Source organism: Lygodium microphyllum, chromosome 13 (genome assembly GCF_053477565.2).
Source record: "Lygodium microphyllum isolate KBCC chromosome 13, Lygodium_microphyllum_v1.1.10, whole genome shotgun sequence".
NCBI lineage: Eukaryota > Viridiplantae > Streptophyta > Polypodiopsida > Schizaeales > Lygodiaceae > Lygodium > Lygodium microphyllum.
Window position 1 is genome coordinate 149524508 of NC_141147.1, and position 21610 is coordinate 149546117.

At 42.0% G+C, this 21610-nt stretch overlaps 1 protein-coding gene across 2 annotated transcripts in view; it reads right to left on the reverse strand.

Moving 5' to 3' along the window:
- RUG3 (Regulator of chromosome condensation (RCC1) family protein) overlaps window positions 1-21610 on the reverse strand; it is a 130266-nt gene that overhangs the window by 23169 nt on the left and 85487 nt on the right. For both annotated transcript variants that reach the window (XM_087690627.1, XM_087690626.1), the window contains exon 4: window positions 16743-16871. In XM_087690627.1, coding sequence (XP_087546753.1) covers window positions 16743-16871 — 129 coding nt within the window. The remainder of the gene's footprint in view (window positions 1-16742; window positions 16872-21610) is intronic.

Consider the following 21610-nt stretch of genomic DNA (forward strand, 5'->3'; position numbering starts at 1 on the left):
ATTGGCCATCTCTCTGAACTTGGAGGGACTACGACATTTGGTGCGCCTAGCAATCCATCTCCTTCATCACAGCCAGACCCTATGTCAAGTTCTATAATCCTTTTGAGTCATACGAGACAAAATCCTCTTCTGTTTCTCCTTTTGATGTGCAAGATCCAGATGGTTCTATGTATGTTAACTTTAAGAGAGGAGGCGCTCGAAGCACATATCCTTCATTAGGTATATCTCTACCATCTATTTCATTTGAAGCAAGTAAACTACGCATCTCAATTCCCTCCCATCCAACCACCATCTTCTCCACATTCTGATCTACTCATATCTTCATTCCAAAACCTTGCCTTACACTCCACTTCTACTCAAAGCACACTAGGGATCGGATCTTCCATCTCCGCTCCTGGCACTTTCTCTTTCTCCATCCCACAATCTCCCTACCCTCCATTCACTACACCTCTTGGTGCATCATTGGGAGGAATGCCACCCTTTAACACCGTACCTTCCACATATCCCCACTTTATACCACATCCTTATACTCTAGGATGTCTATGATGGGCATCCCCCTCACTACCCCCAAATACTCACAAACCTCCCTCCCCCCTTCCTCACACACACAACATTTCAAATGCAAGGATACCTCTCCTCTGCTTATGAACCGTAGCCACACATCCCTTGGATTACTCCTACATAAGGATTTTCATCCTCTGCTCCATGTGTCCCTATTCCCCCAACCTAGGCTCCTCATGCGGTTACTACACCCATATCCAATCCGCCCATTCCCACATTTGGAACCATTGTGCACACTCCTCGTATGCATGGTGGATACTCTAAGATTCCTTCCCTAGTGTACTCCACTCAACCACCCTATCTCCCCTATCCACCCTCCTCCAATTACATACCTTCTATATCTCCTAACACGACCACTCCTATTGAAACGACCAAGAATGCCTTCACAGATAACACTCATTTTAATAGGTCAAATTTTACCACTTGAACAAACTTCATGCAACAAGCACTTGAATCTCAGGGACTTTGGGACCTCATCGTTGGTATCGAAGACTACGCAAACCCTTGATTAGCTCGCCCTAATCACATTTATCAATGGAGAGCTGGCAATGCCACAGTCAATGTTGAGTTAATGCAAGAGGATTGCTTGCTGAGATCCACTCTCAATTGCAACATTTTTCCCTCGCATTTGAGCGTTGGAGTCATCTCATTGACTGTTATGCGGCACGAGGTCACACTCGATGTATCAATCTCAATTTTGAGCTTCAGGAGTTTTCCATTAAGAAGGGGATGATCTAAAAGTTAAATTGACCAAATATCAATAGTTATTGGCTGAGTTTGTCACTACTAGCTCCCTCTCCCCAAAGTCGAACGACAATCACATCGCGTTTGTTGGGTATTTCACTCACGCCTCACTTACACCTACGCTCACATCGGAGTGTCGGTGATCAGTAGGACACTAGGGCACTTTTTACTCTCGATAGGAGAGGTTTTTTCCCCCAGACTTATGGTATTATTTCATATGTGCTTATGACACACACTTACGGGCACTTACTGTGTTCGGATGTGAACACCCCCCTACAACCCTAAGGTTTAAGGGTTGTACCTTGTACTTTCAGTTTTACACTCTTTCAGTCTATTGCATTGGGTGTCGTGCTTCACTCTCTACGGTCTACTGTTTTCTGTGCTGAGCTTCGATCCTACCTCCACTCTCACATTTGGTATCAGAGCAGCATTGGCTCTGTTTAGCTCAACTCCGTTCAGCATTCGGGACTCTCTACTCATGCCCAGCACCAGTGCCCTACCAGTCTTCAGTTGCCTGCATCTGTGGTCAGTCCAAACTGTCCCGCCCGTTAACCTCAATCGTCAATCAGAAGAGCAGGGCGTGCCGCCAGACAGACACGTGCCGCCAGACAGCCCGTCAGTCATCAGACACGTGCCGCCAGACAGTCTCAGCTATTTCGCCGTGTGATGTTCGTCACGCCACGCCAGCTCGCCTGCGACGCCTCTGTTCAACGCCACGTTTGACGCCTCCTATCCGCCGTGTGCTACTGTGCCACATCAACGACAGCCCGTCAAACGTTAGGTATTTTTAAAAAATTTTCTTTATCCTTTCATTCCAGATAAATTTCTGGAAGAGGGGATTTCTACGCAGCAGGCACAGCATTCAGTACGTGTCTGGGACACATTGAATGCAAATTTCTAGCCAAATTTATCGGACATTTTGGGGCTTTTATGTTTTTTTAGGACATTAGCATATGAACTGCAGCTACAGTCACAGAAAGACTGTTTTGAACACATTGAGGCAAGAAATTTTGGGGATTTTGCTAGTACAGTGTTGCTGAACATTGATTGCACGTTGGACTGCATGCATAATAGACAGTTTTGACAGAGTGCACCTCTGTACACTAATTACAGAAAGTTATTTCCTGCAATTTCTGAAAATTTTCAAATTTCCAGTGAAGTTCTGCTTCGACATTGCTCTTTTGCATTTTCGGTAATTGAAAAATCATGGCAAATCACGGAGGAGATGTTTTCACCTATGTATCCAAGGAGGACAGATTGGATGGAAATAACTATTCACTTTGGTCCTTCATGATGAAGAATGTACTTGTGGCCAAAAATCTTTGGGATTATATCAGTGGAGAAGAAGCTCGACCTGGAGTTGTGGCTCTAGTTACTCCTCCTCCAAGAGGACGTGCACCACGGGCATCTCAGTCTGCTCCACTTCAGCCACTTCCCCAAAGAACAACAGCTCAAAAAGCATGGGATACACGAGATGCACAGGCTTTGTCGTTGATTGCATTGGCAGTTCAGCGGTCAACCATCACCCACATTCGTTCAGCTCCATAACTCATCTTCATACCAAACATAACTGATTACCAATGCCACACCACGCATAACTGATTACACCCCGAGCAGAACGGATACAAATGTACAGTTTCAGAGCTGCAGTGAAAACCATACTCATCTCCATACCAAACATAGTGACTAGTACACTGAATAGTGATCTCCTGGCAAACATACTATTCAGCTACAGTACCCTGAATGTATGTTGAATACATCCGAGGTCCACTACATAGAAGAGTTGTGCATAACTGGAGGAGTGAAAGTGCTACCTCCCCTTTGAGCATCAGGCAATACTCCGGACCCTTTCTCTCCTGAACCTAACAGAGCCCAAACTAAAGTCGGCTCTAACTGAAAGGCATCTAGATAAAGCTACAACAACTGAGGATGGTCTGCCAAGTCATCCTCTTCCATCCATTTGATATCCATTGGTGAATAATTCTGAAACTTCACCAAGTACCTCTTGGAAACTTTACCTTTGACCTTTCTTTCCTTGTGTGCCAAAATCTGCTCAGGTACCAGTATTTCATCGAGCTCTTCAAGCGCCGGCTGAATTACAGCAGAGACATCCTCTGGCACATCTCCATGAAAAGGTCTAAGCAAGCTCACATGAAAGGCATTGTGTATCCACCAATGTGGAGGTAATTTCAGCCGATATGCCACATCGCTAATCTTCTCCAATACTTGGAAGGGTCCATAGTATCTCATACACAACTTCGGATACAATCTTTCTCTTCCTTTTCATCTTTTTCAGCTACCCTCTTTTACTTATCTTGTGATCTTTGAAGTGTATACTTAATCTTCTAATAAGCTACATCTATGCTTTCCACATAGCGATCAAACTCAAAGATCGTATCTTTTGTGTGCAAAATAGGGGGTACTTTCTTACCACCCTCTACCTTCTCAAATGGAGCTTTGCCCATAGAACTATGCACACTGTGTTGTTGTAAGCAAACTCAACCAAGGGCAAATACTGCTCCCACACTGTCTTGTGGTCTAAAACATAGCACCTCAAAAGATCTAACACTGTGAAATTTTCTTCATAAGACTGACCATCTGTCTGCGGATGGAAGGATGATGAGAATTTCAACGTGGTACCTATATTCTCAAACAAGTCCTTCCAAAATAAACTGGTCATCCAGGGGTCTCAATTACTAATGATCGACTTTGGCATACCATGATACTTAAAGATGTGTTGCAAAAACAATCGTGCCATATGATCAACCTTTATTTTCTTCCTCACCGGAACGAAATGGGCTTGTTTGCTAAACCTGCAAATAATAGTCTATATCCCATCATTCCCTATAGGTGTCTTAGGAGGCCCGCCTGACTCAGCCTCGGCCCACTCGGCCATCGGACATTTGGGTTCGGACTGGTCAAATTTGGCATTCGGACAGTTATACACGACCCCTTCTACTCTGCCCTCGGATGGGGGTCGAATCAAGCACTGGGACCCTGCAATTTGGACCAGTTCGGTTGAGTAAAAAATTTTTGATCAAATTCTCAGACAATTGATCTAACCCAGTTAGAACTCAATGACGGAAACTATTGAAAGCCCTTAGGACGCTCAAAACTTGATTCTGGCACACGAAATAGGCAAAATTAAATGAAGTTCATTGCAATGCCCTGCCAAGGCCTATTTGGAATAGGCAAGGGATGCAACAAACCTGGCATCTTTTGCCTATCATGCTTTTCCTTCTGGCATATGATGCATGTCTTAACAAGCTGTTCTACATCATACCTCAAAGTTGGCCAACAAAAGAAATGCTCCACTACCTTGATTGTGGCATCAATACCTCTATGTCCTGCATACGGAGGAGCATGACTTTCAGTGATAACTCTAGGCCTTAACTGCTTTGTGACACACAGTCGTCCATGCATCATCAGAAATCTATCTCTTATACAAAGTGTCCATGCCTTTGGCCATTGCAAAGCTAATCATAACATTAGCAAAGTTCGAATCAGGAATATATTGCTCTTTTATGGCATCCAACTTAGTGTGATAAACCATATTGACAACCGACAACTGAGGTTTACGTGACAGTGCATCACTCTTCCCACTCTTTCTCTGCGATTTATTTCTCTTTCCAGCCATGGTTTTCAGATCTGCCCTTATTTTCAGCTTTATTTTCAGATTTACCCTTTTTCTCAGCCTTTCCCTCTTTGACATGTAACTTGGCATCATCATCATAGAATCCTGCATCCTCTCCACGCAGCAATGTGTCGGCTATACTAGCAGTTTCTGTAAGATAAGACATGCTGAAAACAGTGGACTTAATGCAAAAATCCTTGATTCCTTTGGCAAACCACAAATATACTTCTCTACCTGCTCATGGAGGGGTACTGTGCGATAAGAAGTAACTAGCAACAATGCATCCCAAAACTTCTTATTATATTGATCCAAGTTCTTGCAATCTTTGGAATTCAACTAATTCCAAACAATCATAATGTCTACTTCAAAGATACTTTTCAACCAATTTGAAGCAAACATTTACTTTAACTGGACCCAAGTGGTAGGTGACTTCCCTTGAATAAGGTGTGCAGACCACCACTGCAATGCATTTTCCGTCAAAAATGTGGCTGCCTTGTGTATCTTAGATGCCTCTATGAAGTTGCCTCCAGAATAGACTACATCAAACTACATCAAACTGCTGAATAAAAACAAGTGCTTTCAGTCTATCTTGTGCACCACTGAAAGGCTCAAACTTCACGCTTTTGCCACCTTCATCAGTCCTTCGATTGACCTATGAGAGTCAAGTTATCATAAATGGGCTACTGCAAAAAGGGTGCATTGGCTGTATTTGCATGAAAACCAACACTATCTGAAGCATCCACATAACCAGCACCAAATCCTTGTGCTCCACCAATCCCTGAGGGTGCCCAATACATATCCATATGGCCCGCTTTGTGCCCCAAGCATCATACTTACGCTGCCATACATGGGGTTAGGCATTCCACTTGCATTACCCAGATACATTGGTTGTTGTGAGCCATGCATTGACTACTGCATACCATAGGGATTTGTGCCATACATTCCTGTATGCGGTGCTTGTCCAACCATAGCATGAAAAATGGTACCACCACCAAAGTATCATTGCTGTCCCATGCTTGCATGTACATAATTGCCTTGCTGTCCATGTTCCCAGTATTGGCACTACCAAGTTGGGTATGCATTTGAACTTGCTGCCCCACAGATACCAACTGTTTGAGCTCATCACGCATTTTGGGCTCTTCTAAAGAAGGCTCAGGCATTTCCTTCGGTTCTTGTCGTTGTCCCGAAGCTGTAGAAGGTGTCTCCTTCTCTTTGCCTTTGCTGTCCTTCTTTAAGGCATTCAAGAATCAAGTAAACTGGGGATCCTTTGCCAATTCAGCAAAAAGATTTGCTGCTATACGCATTCGATCCTTGAAGCTATCATCAAAATTTTCAGCCCCTTGCTGGTCATCAGCCTCTTAATGCATTGAAGTGCCAACATTTGGGTCATTTCCCACATTTTCAGCATACTGTCCGTGCTTAGAACCATACCCAACATCAGTCATTGCATTTCCCCCTTCACCATGTGATTGACAAGGAGTAATGCATCCGCTCCACTTGATCCCCTATCACCATGTGAAGAAGCTTGTTGTAATTCTCTGTTGAGAACAATTTCAGTAATAATGCAATAGTCCCAAGTTGCAATCAAGTACCATGGGCCCACCAATTCAAAGGATTTGATGGTATCCCAGCAATGAAACCATGTAACCAGCCTTCCTCCTTGGATAGAGTGGTAAATCCCTGATTACAACTTAATTACAGCAGCAAACAATAAATGCAAATCTCAAAATACAAATTTACCTACTGATCTTGGACAGTGCACACCCGATTGGCCCCAAAATGGGATTAGATCATTTGACATGCTATGTTTCAGACCACAAGACACAATGGGAGTAGTACTTGCATGTTAATCCCTAATTTTGCCCCATGCTTTGCACAACTTAGTAGCATCGTCATTGGGTTGATCATTAACAACATCGGGCACTAATCCCACTGATGTTTTAGGCTTATTTCCTTTAGAATCTCCCTGATTTCTAGTTTTCCAACTTGCTGCCTATTGGGACAGTCCCTTGCAATGTGACCCTCCTGTTCACAAATAAAACATTTATTTGCAACCATCAATTCCCTACGTTGTGCCAATGTTTTCAAGCCCTTTCTTTGTTGTTTTGGTCTCTTTTCAAGCTGATATTCAGATCTGCCCCTTTTTTTAACCTTAAACAACTTGTTATTCAGCTTCTCCCCCCTCTCTAGGAAGCCCAAATCCTTCCCACGCAGCAAAGCATCGGTTGTAATAGTAGTCTCTATAAGTTGAGACATGCTAGACATGGTGGATTTAATACACAAATCCTCGATTTCTTTGGGCAGTCCACAAACATATTTTTCCACTTGCTCATGAAGGGGTACGGGGCGATAAGAAATAATAGGCAACAATGCATCCCAAAACTTCTTATTATATTGCTCCAAATTCTTACATTCCTTAGCATCCAACTTATTCCAAGTTGTCATGATGTCCACCTCAAAGGTACTTGTCAACTAATTCGATGCAAACATTTGCTTGAATTGTACCCACGTTGACGGTACTCTACCTTGCATCAAAAGAGTGGATCACTACTGTAATGTATTCCTTTTCAAGAAAGTGGCTGCCTTTCAAATCTTTGAGGACTCCGTGAAGTTTCCCCCTGAATAGGCTACATCAAACTGCTGAATGAAAGTCAAAGCTTTCAGCATATCTTGTACACCGCTAAAGGACTCAAACTTCACTCCTTTTCCACCCTCATCATAGTCTTTTGCTGCCCCTTTGGATGTCAAGTTGTCATACACTTGCTGCTACAAAAAGGGTGCATTTGCTGAATTCACATCAAAACCAACGTGAAATGAAGCATTTGCATGACCAACATTCATTCCTTGAGCCCCATAAGCATTCGGGGGTGCAGATACAGTACCAAACATGCTACTTTGTGCCCCAAGCATCAAGCCAATGCTACCCTACATAGAGTTTTGCATATTTCCAGCATACCTGAATACATTGGGCCTTGCACACCATGCAATGGCTGTTGCATACCATAGGGATTTGTGCCATACATTCCCATATGCGGTCCTTAACCATAGCATGAAAAATCGTGCTTTCACCAAGATATCTTGGCTGCCCCATCATAGCATGCATGCCTAGCAGTCCGAAATCCATTGGATTGGCACTTCCGTGATAGCCTTGCATTTGCATTCCTTGCCCGATAGGTACCAACTGTTTTATTTCATTAGTATCTTTCAGAGCTTCAAATGAAGGGTTCGGCATTATCTTCGATGCATCTTGATGTCTCGAAGGTGTAGAAGACGTCTTCTTCTTCTTGCCTTTGTTGTTATTCTTTGGAGCGTTCAAAAATCAGGTAAATTGAGGATCCTTTGCCAATTCAGCAAAGAGGTTTGCTGCTGTCCTCATCCGATTCTTGAATTGATCATCAAATTCCTCTTCACTTTGCTGGTCATCAGTCTCCTTATGCCTTGAAGACCGTGCATCTTGCCCAACAGCAACATTTTCAACTTGTTGTCCATGGTCTGAGCCTTGTCGAAGCTCAAACATTGCATTTTCTTCATTCCCATGTGAACGCTCATACTGAGAGACATCATCACTGCTTAAGTCCATCTCGCTGTATGAAGACATACTGCTGTAATTTCTCAGCTGAGAGTAAAAATCAGCACTAGCACAAAGCTTTGGCTTGTAATCAGGCGCCTCAGGCCCACCAAATCAAGGGATGGAGTGGTATCCTGGCAGTGAAACCATGAAACCAACTTTGCTCCTCAGATAGGGTGGTAAATCCCTGATTACAACTTAATTATAGCAGCAAACAATAAATGCAAATCTAAAAATACAAATTTACCTACTGATCTTGGACAATGCACACCCGATTGGCCCCAAAATTGGCGCCGCTTTCGGTATTTCTTTAGCTTTATTGAAGAAAAAGTTGACTTACAATGTGATTCTCCCAATGCCTTTCAGTATTTCAACTCCCCTTATTGTCAAAGTGACCAGCAAGTCTTCAATCTATTTTGCCCCTTGATTCGGGCACTAAATTGGCCTTCACCCACTCTATAGATGATGGAAATGCCACAAATTCAATGGCTGGTTAGTCCACCTGAATTTAGCTGAAATTCACATTCAACCTTGTTGAATCCAAGTCTTGGAGCTTCCAATTTCTGGCACGCTTCCCAAGGCTGCTGCTAAACCCTAATTTCTGCTGTAAATTTGGGTTTACAGGAGAGAAATTTGCATTTTCTCAGCCTCTAAGGATCCAAATGCTGAGATCGTCAGAGCAAGGCTGTGAAACGGCTAGAAGATAAGAGGGGAAGCTGTAGAGAGAGAAAATTCAGAGTTTTGTCGCGAAGAATGACTGAAAATCAGTCAAGTGCAATTGTTACTCTGCCACAACAGCATGTAGATGCAAAGAACTGAAGAAAATCAATTTACTGCTGGTGCCCTACCTCAACAACCTGTAGATGATGTCTCCTACTAATGATTGGTCTTCTTTTGCCCCTGGCTACCTCAGAAGGTCCTCCAATGGCTGCAAATCAGACCACCAACCTCCCCTCCCTCTCTCTTGCAGGCTGAATTTATAGAAATGCCTCTCCAACCTCTAAAGACGTTTTTCAGTCTTGTGTGGACATTTTTTACAAGTGGCAACCTTTCCAAATGGTTTTTCCAATATTTTCCATAATTAAATATTAATTTTCAGCCTTCAAAATACTGAAAATGAATCTAATAATTATTTCGGTGCCTTGAAAAATAATCTGACTAGCAAATAACTAAATTGGCTGGGCAACTTCCCCCCGAATGTCTCTGCGATATCTTTGACCATCAGATTGGCGTTAGGTACCACTAAACGCCACTTCTCTAGTGTAATCAACTGACACTTATGGCCAAATGGATGTTCTAGGCCAACAATTGGCACCAGATACCACCAAGTACCTATGTGGCATAACTTATAGCAACTTTTGCCTTTGACATCCCGTGATTTCTTTGAGTCCTGAGCTCGTAAATTTACTTTAATCCCAATTGCACCTCCCATGTGCATCATTTACTTAATCATGTGGTTAAAAATTAATCCACATGTTAAGTGAGATTTCAAAAATACATGTCCTCATGACATTAGATCTTTTAAGGTCCTATGTTTCAGACCACAAAACACAGTGAGAGTAGTATTTGCCCTCGATGGAGTTTGCTTACAACAACACATTACATAGTTCTATGTGCAAAGCTCCATTTGATGTGGTTGAGAGTGGCAAGAATATACCACCTATTCTGCAAACTAAGGATAAGATCTTTGAGGCTGATCGTTATGTAGAAAACTTAGATGTAGCCTATCCAAAGATAAAATATGCACTTCAAAGATCACAAGAAAAGCAAAAGAGGGCAGTTGATCGCCACAGACGTGCTTTGCAGTTTGCAGAGGGTGATTATGTATTGTTGTGTTTTGAAAAGACAAGGTTGAAAAAGATGAAAGCAAGAGAGAGATTGTATCCAAAGTTGAGTATGAGATACTACAAGCCCTTCCAGGTGTTGGAGAAGATCAGTGATGTGGCATATCGGCTGAAATTACCTCCGCATTGGCAGATACACAATGCCTTTCATGTCAGTTTGTTGAGGCCTTTTCATGGTGTTGTGCCGGAAGATATGGCTGCTGAAATTCAGCCTGAGGTTGAAGAGCTCGATGAAATATTGGTACCTGAGCAGATTTTGGCACACAAGGAAAGAAAGGTCAACGGTAAAGTTTCCAAGAGGTACTTGGTGAAATTTCAGACTTATTCACCAATGGATGCCAAATGGATGGAAGAGGATGACTTGGCAGACTATCCTCAGTTGTTGCAGTTTTATGTAGATGCCTTTCAGTTAGAGCCGACTTTAGTTCGGGCTTCATCAGGTTCAGTAAAGTAAGGGTCTAGAGTATTGCCTAATGCTCAAGGGGGAGGTAGCACTTTCACTTTTCCAATTATGGACAGCTCTCATATGTAGTGGATCTCGGATGTATTCAGCATACATTCACGGTACTATACCTAAACAGTATGTTTGCCAAGAGATCACTATTCAATGTACTAGTCACTATGTTTGATATGCAGATCGATATGGTTTTCACTGCAACTCTAACACTGTACATTTGCATCCGTTATGCTCAGGGTGTAATCAGTTATGCTTGGTATGGCATTGGTTATGCTTGGTGTAGCATCAGTTAATGATCATCAGGGGTTGAGTATGGAATGTTGGTTTTCAACGTATGATCATTAATATTCAATGGTATTCAACTTAGTTTTTTATCACCTTGAGAGCCGTTTATGGTCACTTTCGGGATCAGTTGAACATCAGTTATTGCACTAATTGCTGGTCACTTTTTGCAATGAGTTTGTGATCACTTTGAGAGTCACACTTGCAGCAGTTTATGATCATCTGAGATCAGCAAGTGATCAGTTTATGATCAGATTACGCTCGGTTTTCAATGGTTTACATCTAGTTCCATGGACAACAGTATATGTTATGATACCATTGATGTTTTACCCATGGTTTATGCTTGGTTTTCGCTATGCTATGGTTTGGTTTTGCCAGATGAGTTGAGCTCATGAGAAATGGACATGTCACATGATAATTTGGCAATGTTTTTGAGATTCTTTGTGAGTCTTATGTTATGCTATGTTAGCTGGTAATTTTCAGCATATGTTGGGCATATGGAATGGTCATAGTTGTCAGGTATGAAAAGTACAGTACGGTACGGTACAATAAAATACAATACTAAATGGTACCTTAAGATTTTATAAGGTACGGTACGATATTAGTACGAAAAAAAAAATTAACTTCATTATTTTGAACTATAGATGATAGAACACATGTTAAGAGTCTAAATAGCAATGCTATTGGAGTATATAAGATGAATACTTGAGGGTAACACACCAAAACCTCTATGGCATATGCCGCATGCGCAACATGCACTACAACTTATAAGTACATACATAGGAGTGGATACATCATACATGAATGATCATACAAATAAGAGGCATGTATGCTTGAGAGAGAGAAGGTTGAGAGAGAGAGAGAGATGAAATGGCATGAGATGCTTTATTAACGTCTACAAGAGGCCAAAATGACCTGTGAGACCAACAATTACCAAACAAACCACCAAAGGTTTTGGTAAAAGATTTATGAATTTTGTTATGGTTTTGTTTGGCATTGCTAAGGCTAAAGCAGCTACCGATGGTACATTCACTAATTCGTGTACTCTCAGAAGGTACATTAGGCCAAGCTATCCTCTGGCCTAGTTTTATTAGCAATGTGTACTAATGCTTTGGGTTGGGTGGTGCAAAATGAGCTATGAACAAAGGTAAAATCAATAGGATTAAGCTACTTGATGATTCTCAAATGATGCTGAATTTATTTATTAATGACACTAACATATTGTGAAAAATGATGGGACATCAATTAGAAACGTTTGGAATTGATTGAATACCTTATGTATGGCCTTTGGCTCTAGGATAAATCATAACAAAACATGTATGAGGAGTCTAATCAAGCTTCCACCATCTTTCTTGGTTGATCGATCAAGGCAATAAAATCACCACCACCACCACAACAACAACAGTATAGTACGAACCATATAGTACGAACCAATTCGTACTACGTACGAGTGCAACTATGGAAATGGTTGAACAGCAGTGCGCAATGTTGTGTTGACTATGATGCCCTATGGAAAATTCCAGTGTAGTACTTTGCTTTTGATGCATTTGGCAGTGCAATCGAGGACGATTGCAAGGATTTCAAGAGGGAGGGCTATCATGAGGACATGTATTTTTAAAACCTCACTTAACATGTGGATTATTTTTTAATCCCATGGTTAAGTAAACGTTGCACACTTGATGTGTAACTTGGGTTAGAGTAAATTTACAAGCTCGGGACTTGAGAAAATCACGGGATGTCAAAAGCAAAAGTTGCTATAAGTTATGCCATACAGGTACTTAGTGGTATCTACTGCCAATTATTGGCCTAGAACATCCATTTGGCCATAAGTGTCAGTTGGTTACACTAGAAAAGTGGCGTTTAATGGTACCTAACGCAAATCTGATGGTCACAGATATTGGAGAGATAATCAATAATGGAAGTTACCTAGCCAATTTAATTATTGGCCAATCATTATTTTTAAGGGCACCAAAATAATTATTAGATTAATTTTCATTATTTAAAGCTTGAAAATTAATATTTAATTATAAAAAATACTAGAAAAACCATTTGGAAATGCTGTCACTTGTCAAAAATACCCATGCAAGACTGAAAAACGTCTTTAGAGATTGGAGAGAGGCATTTTTATACATCCAGCCTGCAAGAGATAGGGAGGGGAGGCTACTCGTCTGATTTGCAGCCATTGGAGGACCTTCTGAGACAGCCAAGGGCAAAAGAATACCAATCAACAGCAGAAGACAACATCTACAGGCTATTGAGGCAAGGTAGCAACAATAAATGATTGATTTTCTTCAGTTCTTTGCATCTACATGCTGTTGTGGCAGGGCAGCAGCTGCACTTGACTGATTTTCAGTCATTCTTCGCAACAAAACTCTGAATTTTCTCTCTCTACAGCTTTCCCTCTCATCTCCTATCCTAGCCATTTCACAGCCTTGCTCTAAAGATCTCAGCATTTAGACCCTTGAAGGCTGAGAAATTGCAAATTTCTCTGCTGTAAACCCTAATTTACTGCAGAAATTAGGGTTTACCAGCAGCCTTGGGAAGCGTGCCAAAAATTGGAAGCTCCAAGACTTGGATTCAACAAGGTTGAAGGTGAATTTCAGCTGAATTCAGGTGGAGGACTAACCAACCATTGAATTTGGGGCATTTCCATCCTCTATGGAGTGGGTGAAGGCCAATTGAGTGCCCGAATCAAGGGGCAAAATAGATTGAAGACTTGTTAGTCAATTTGGACAGTAAGGGGAGTTGAAATACTGAAAGGGATTGGGAGAATCACATTGTAAATCAACTTTTTCTTCAATAAAGCTAAAGAAATACCTGAAGGGGCGTCAATTTTGGGGCCAATCGGATGTACACTGTCCAAGATCAGTAGGTAAATTTGTATTTTCAGATTTGCATTTATTGTTTGCTGCTGTAATTAAGTTGTAATCGAGGATTTACCACCCTATCCGAGGAGGAAGGCTGGTTTCACATCCACTACTAATTTGTACGTTGTCATTGACATTCATACATGGTTAGGATACCTTGTTTGTTTTGAGATGTGTTGGATCCAACCATCCCTTTACTTTTTCCCATGGGCACAATTACTCCCAACTAAAAGAAAAGGGGGCTCAAAGTGGTTTCATCACCTTTGTGTGTCCTGCACTTGGCAACTAACCAAAGCACCCTTTGTTTGATGCCTTGGCCCCTCTAGGGTGACCTTTGGGATGTGTGTCCCATAAGCGAGACCCTAATTTGGGATGATCCGCTCATCTATAAATAGATAGGCTTGCCCACCACTTAGCCTTATCCTTTTTTTGCATATTACCCTAGTTCTTCCTAGCCTGCATCCATGAGGTGCCTCATTTAGTCTGCTATCCTGTCATCTCTAGCTATCACCCTTTGGCCTCGCAACTCCTATAGGCTGCATTTTGCCCCAACATGCTGATGTAGTTTTTATGTTTTCAGCACTTTTCTTCATCCGCCTCTGCTTCGACTGGTGGTGGTGGTGTGTGGTTTGGGGTTTTGAGACCAAGAGACACAACTTGCATGCATTCTTATGTATGGCATGCACATGATATGGATGATTCTTAAATATGCTAACCCACTGCATGATTAGAAATGAAGGATCCCCCATACATGATACTCCTCAACCTTCCCAATGCTGTAGTAAAATCACCCAAAAAGTTACACTACTCATAAAAACAATGGTTTTGCTAATACAAGGAGGGTGGTTTGTTGAGACTAAAAGGCATCTCTTGCATGCATCCTTATGTATGGCAGGCACATGACATGGGTGATACTTAAATATGCTAAACCACTGCATGATTAGAAATACAGAAACCACCATGCATGAATACTCAAACATTCCCACAACTCTAGTCAAACCACCCAAAAGTTACACCATACTCATTAAAACCCTGGTTTGCTAAAATGACAATCAGTCCTTTAATCTAAGATGGTGAAGATGCTAGTTTGTACATATTGTGCATATTAGAGCAGATTTCAGTGGGCATTATGGGATGGCATATTAGGCAGCTGGGGCCGCACAATTCACACCTAGGCAGCTGCATTGAAGACTGGCTGACCTGATGCTGACATACTTTCCCTTGTGGATTGTTCAATGTTGCCTATATATAGGCACTTGTCCTCACACTTGTCTTGCATCATAGCTTGCTTCCTTGGAGAGAGGGACTGGAGGCACTACAGCTGGACATCAGAGTGCTTGTTATCCTTTTGATATTGTACTCATTCTTGGGCTTTCTCATTCATAAATCTACCCAAGCTCTATATTCTTTGTGTTCATTGTTCATTATGTTTATTGCTTCTGCTTCCCCTATGCACTCTCATATGGTATCAAACGTCTAGCTTACTAGACCTTGGGGCTTCCTTTACTTACATTTGGCTGACTGCAGGTCATTTATGGCTGCATTTCACTGACTTGGACCTCCAGTTGCTTGCATTTCAAGCTTGGTGGCTGGGTGTGTGGGTGTTGCTCAGCCCTCTTTAAACTGTTCTTCCTTGGGCAGCAATGACTGCATCACCACCTCTTCTCCTTGCTTCATCTCCATCATTGCTATTCTAAACACCTGCTACCTTTATGTTTTGGGATGTAATGCTGATGTTTGCTGCTTCTGACTGTCTAACACCCTGTGTTTTGCACATTTCACACTCTGACATCACATTTTTGTGATTCACAGAGGGTCTTCCATACCTGATTCAGTGCTTTTACATCTAACTTTGTTCACTCTTGACAGAGGGTCTTCCATACCTGATTCAGTGCTTTCACATCTAACTTTGTTTATTCTTGATCCTATTCTAGGTTTTGCAATCATATATGACTACTATGATTTATGAACTATTGAACTGTTGTGTTTTGTTCGGGCTTTTTGACCACTTAGTTGCCACCGGTATCTCTCTCTACATTCCTCATTTCTGTCTTCATTCTTAATGGCACTCCCATGTACTAACTTGGAGTGCTGTTACAAAGGCTAGGTTTGCGTAGAAGAGGGTTTGGTTACTATATCATCTCTGGATCAGCTCCCCAACCTCATTGACCGACATCACTATCTAATGACTGGATGACCAGGATTATAAAGAGAACCACCTCCTTTGGGACCATGACAATGCTAGAGCATATTTGGCACTTCTTCAATGCATCTCTAAAGATGTCCTGCCAGAAGTTACCTCCTGTGGAACATCTCCAAAAAAGTGGACCAAGCTCTAGCTCATGTGCAAGGCTCCATCTACCAAGCAGGTTGTTCTTCTGTATAGTCACCTTCAGACCATTCACTTTGAGGCAATTCAATGCAAGATTTTCTCCAAGTGATGACTATACAGAATCAGCTTCAGAACATGCAGGCTGCTTTTCCAGAAGCACACTTGGTGAAGACTGTTCTCTACAGGCTACCTCCCAAATATGATGGGAGGAAAATGCCTTGAGGGCAGACTGAGCCAGTCAAGTTTCAGCATAGCACCTCCATGTTGCAGGAACATGAGTCCATATGCTTATTGCTTCTGCTTCCCTTGTGCACTCTCACATAATATCCTTGCTTAAAGACAAATTTGACACGCTAAACAAGTAAACTATGTGACTAGTCTAGCCCATCTATATCAAGCCCATATCTTAACATATAAAATTGGAAGTAAAAAGACAACCATTGAAAAACTTACCAGTCAAAGCAGCTGAGTGATAGCCTCCACAAGCTACTTGAACTACACGCATACTCTCCAATGCTGGTATGGGTGAAGGCTGAGAACGATTTTGAGTATCTCCCCTACCCAGCTCATAATTGCTGTTTGCTGCAAAATAAATTGTGAAACTTAGAAAGCTTCAACATCTAAGGTTTGTGTGTGCAAAATTGTAAAGCCACCCAAAAAAAAGAAGGGTAGGAAAAGCTCTAAACAGATCAAAGTCCTTTCAAGCAAATGCACAATAAAACGTATGCTAGCATGCTTTTTCTTCAAAAACTGAAACTTATAATAAGTAATAAATGACTTGTCTCCCACCAAAGTGACTTGCAATCAAAAGAGAAAAGGGAGTGGTTTTCTGCAAGAGGGGCACTTTAATGAAGCTACTTTGAGAGAGACAAGAGAAGACTACATCATGATGAATTTTTAGATCCAACAGTATTACATTCTTGGAAATCTAGAATGGGGGCCAAGTTTTAGAACCAACCATGTTACATCCTTGGACGTCTAGGATGAGCTCCTGCAGCATCAGTCATAGACTTAGGCCATTCAATGACCAGGTGCAAATGTGTGCTTAGGCTAGGGTGGTTGTGAGAAGTCCCAAAATCGCCACTCCAAAGCTCATTTGTGCATCTTGTGTGATCAGCACACTTGAACTCCAGTCCGATGGGCCGTCATGTCCATACACAAGGATGGGATGGGTTAGTGGTTTTGGATGGAAGCTCTTGGGATGTGAACATGGCTTGTTATGTTGATGGTCCCCAGCACATCAGTGAGCCTATTTGGCTCTACAGCTGGGAGGTAGGCTTCACGTGCATCCCTCTATGTTTCAGTTTCTTTATGAATATGGCTTTTGTTCATCGGTAACAAAGCAACAACTTAGTCTTCTATGCACGATACAATGGCATGCAGAAAACTAGTGAAGCATCACAAGACCGTGATGGTCCATCCTTTTGGTGTCCATTCCCATCTCAAATAGGGCAACATGGGAGGTATGTGCAAATAGGTGGTTGGTTTGCCTGCAGCCAATTTGAATGGCACAGTTGCATCCAAAGGTGGAATAGGAGCAAACATAGAAATCATATGGCAGCATGTCTTCTAGCACACAACTCAAAACGGTATGCAATTTGAGGCAGTGGTGGAGAGGTGGCATACAAACAGAGGGAGTGAGGTAGCAGGCCAAACTAGCACTCTCTTATGATGAGTTGCGGAACACATAGCATCATGTGAGACAGGGCCAAGGCAGAGCCCTTACATGGACCCCATCATGGACTTTAACCTGACATGCCCATTGAAAGACTAGGACCACCATGGTGTCCATGATCAACAGCTTACCCTACAAGACCACAACTTGACACATCTCTTGAGAGCATCGCATTTGAATCTGCACATCTTATTACACCCATGACACCCATCCAGAGTGTGGTGCTACTGCCGACTAAGTAGCTAAGGAAAGGGGTTAGCTAGATAGCCTCAAGCCACAAGGACACAGCCTGTTGAGCCACCCCTTGAGAAGGAGGGGGTATAAGATCATTGGCACAAGAGCATGGTCCATGTTTAGGATCAACCAAGAAAGGAGGAGCTAGGTCTTAAGTATCTAAGTGATTTCTTTCCACTCCATGTTTCCTTCAATGAAGAAGATTGCCCATTAGCACAAAAGGGGGCTCCTTGCTTTTTAGCAACCACAGGGGGTGATGCAATGTGCAGGACGAGGGTGCCCCACATGATTGGACTAGAGGACAGTGTGACTCACTTGCAAGTATGTTGGAGCTGCCCCACATGATTGGACCAAATGATAGTGTGACTTACTTGCAAGTATTTTAACTCGTTGTAGGATGGGTTCACAGAGCTTGCAGTGCAAGAAAGAGCTGGAGGCAAGTATGGGATACCAATAGTCAGGGCACTGCAAGACCTGAGGATGAACTTCCACCTATGGCAACCTTGAGTCTCTTGGGTTGAGATGCCGCTCCCGATAGGTCTTTTGTGTGCTTGGATCATGTCCCTTCCACTTTCCACTTTGCATCCCAAAGAGCCAACTTCTCCCTCAAAGAAGACAATTATTCCAAGTCCTTGAGATCCTACAAAATCTTAGGTGTATTTCCTAGCAATGTGTGACATAAATGCAAATTCTTTTCGGTGTTCCAAACACCCTCACCAACCAAGTGACTAAGGCCACACTGTTGCAATATTGAGTGCATGCTTGCACATGCCCTGCTCGAGAGGTTTACAAGTGTGACCTTGTTGCTATTAAGATGAATGCTATCTGCTCATCTGTGCTTGAGGATATAGCTTACACTAAGAATCAGTACGACATTAGGAAAATTCATTTGACACCCTCATTGGTGGGTTCATCTAGTTATATGCCATAAGAGACATTATCCAAAAGTGCAACCAACAAAGTGTTTGTTATTCTTAGTAAATTTTTCAACGTCAACACACTGTTTTTCAAAAACCTGGACTAACTTCTATCTTTCTCTCAATTAGCATTACTAGAGGATTTGGCAACTAGTCCAAGATAGAACCCCACAACACTAAGAGCATTGTTTCCATAAACACCCAAAAGTTGGCAATTGAGATGTAAAGAACTTAAATGTATTTCATTATTCTTCAAGCAAGGTAAAGTAAATGTCTCCGATAACGAGGATCATTGCGAGACAATTGTGTGCGGGCCATGATGCACCTCAAGGACACCCTTGCATAGTACATACGTAGGGCTTTGCCCCTGGTTAGCATGTATTTTTATTGCAAGCACATTAATATATTTATGGAAAATTATGTGCATGACCAATGCCCACAAAGGCAGCTTAACAAAGCCAAATAGCATAGACATGCAGGCCTGCATGCCCATTGTGAAAACTCAAACTAAAGCGACTGGTATATCTAGGGAATTTGTGGTCAGACTGCACCATACTACTAGAGGCTATGATGCAATCTGGGTCGTGATAGACCAACTAATTAAAATAGCCCATCTCATTTAAACTAGTATAACTCTGAAAAGCCACAATTCTTTGTCAAATATTTGAAAAGGAGCATACAAAGACAAATAAACTCACTCAATGTACTAGCCAAAGTATGAAGGATGCATTTTAGCACATCTTACACTCTGATTCGGAAAGCTATCACCTCTTCAGCTAAAAATGCATCCTAAACTTCATTAGCTCTTAATAACAGCCCCAAAACCCAAAATTACCAAACTTTATTCAAAAGAAACATGATCCTATAGAGCGTCTATGTCCCATAAGTCAAACCCTAATTGGGAGGACACATCCATCTATTACTAGACCGGCTGTCCACCACTCAGCCTCATTTATGAAGATTACTGGTGCCAAAACTCTCCTGTCCGCACCCCACATGGAGGATATCTCAGTTCAAGTTGCTGAATACTGTTGGTGCCTGCCGTCCAGCACTCCCCAGCTGTTGGCAACTGCTGTCCACTGCTGACCAGCCTGCATTCACTGCCATACAACCATTTGCTGCTGCTGTTCGGATTTTCCAGCCCATTGCCAGCTGCCACATGGCAGATTTATCTGTGTTTGCTGCTCCAGATTGCCACCAAGAGTGCCATGTCAGCAGCTGTACCTGCATTTTGCTGCTGCACCTTGTCACCCTGCTGCCACATCATCAACAGATCTGCCTTTTGCTGATTCTGCTCATCAGACACTGATCCAGCCTCCTTTGAGCTATGTTTGCTATTGCCTTACATCTCCAAAGACTCTGTTATGTTTCGGGATCCGTTAGAGTAGGACACTCTCTCCAACTCATACTCTACCCCAGTCCTAGAAACACGAGTTCAGGGGTAACTATTTCACATTTGTATAGTTTGTTCGCTGCATTGAGCATCATATATATGCAGCATTCATTATTCATTCATTGTCTTCTTCAATGTCCATTGTCTTTGAGTTACCCTAATCCTAATTGTGTTCTTTTATCAATCTATACTTTGTTGTGTTTGTTATTTGTAGACGAGTATTTATTTCCATGGTATCAGAGCTAAGTACTCACTAAAGAAAGCTAGGCTATTGATTGGAGAGCTTGTCATCAAAAACAAGTTCACAAAGAGAAGATGACTTCAAATATGTCTACACCGCTTCAGTCTCTAGAACCCTCTACTTGGAGACCCAAGCAAAAGTGGACTTCACAACTTGCTCTACAAGGATCCCACAAAAGAGGAGAGATATCAAACTACCATGGGTTCCAAAGAACATATGATGCGAGCTGAGTACGATCTTATTCTAATTTGCAAGAAGGGCGGATACTCCACATGGAACAAGCCATTCCACTGAGAAACCGGCACAAAGTACAAACCTTCATTTGCTACCCCTCCATTCACTCCAATGCCAAGTATACCCATTTATAGTTCATCTTTTCAAGTCCCTACTTTGTAAGATTTTGGTGATACGTAGAAGGATGAAAAAATAGTTCAATCCATTCACAACACTTTTAGTCCTGAAGAGGACCAACTTCCATATGTAAACACAAGAAGAGGTGCATACAAGAGCAATCAATAAGCCCTTCTGTAAGTTTTCCTTCTCCCACTTTTCCTTCAAGTTTTGCTTCTCAAGGTCAATTTGAAGTAGTGAAACATTGCATTCTTCATTTCCATCTTCATCCACTTTTCAATTTCAAAGAACAAATTTAGAAAATCAATTTAATGAGTTCACTCACACTTCCACACCACCCACTGCTTCCACTGCATTATAATTCACTCCATTCACTATGAATACACCAGCATTGAAATCTTGCATCACACTAAGGGGATTCACAAAACATAGACACATCCTTTAGGACCTTTTCAGGTGGTGCAAATGCACCAATGAGGTAGGCTTGACCTCCATTTCACACACTTTCAA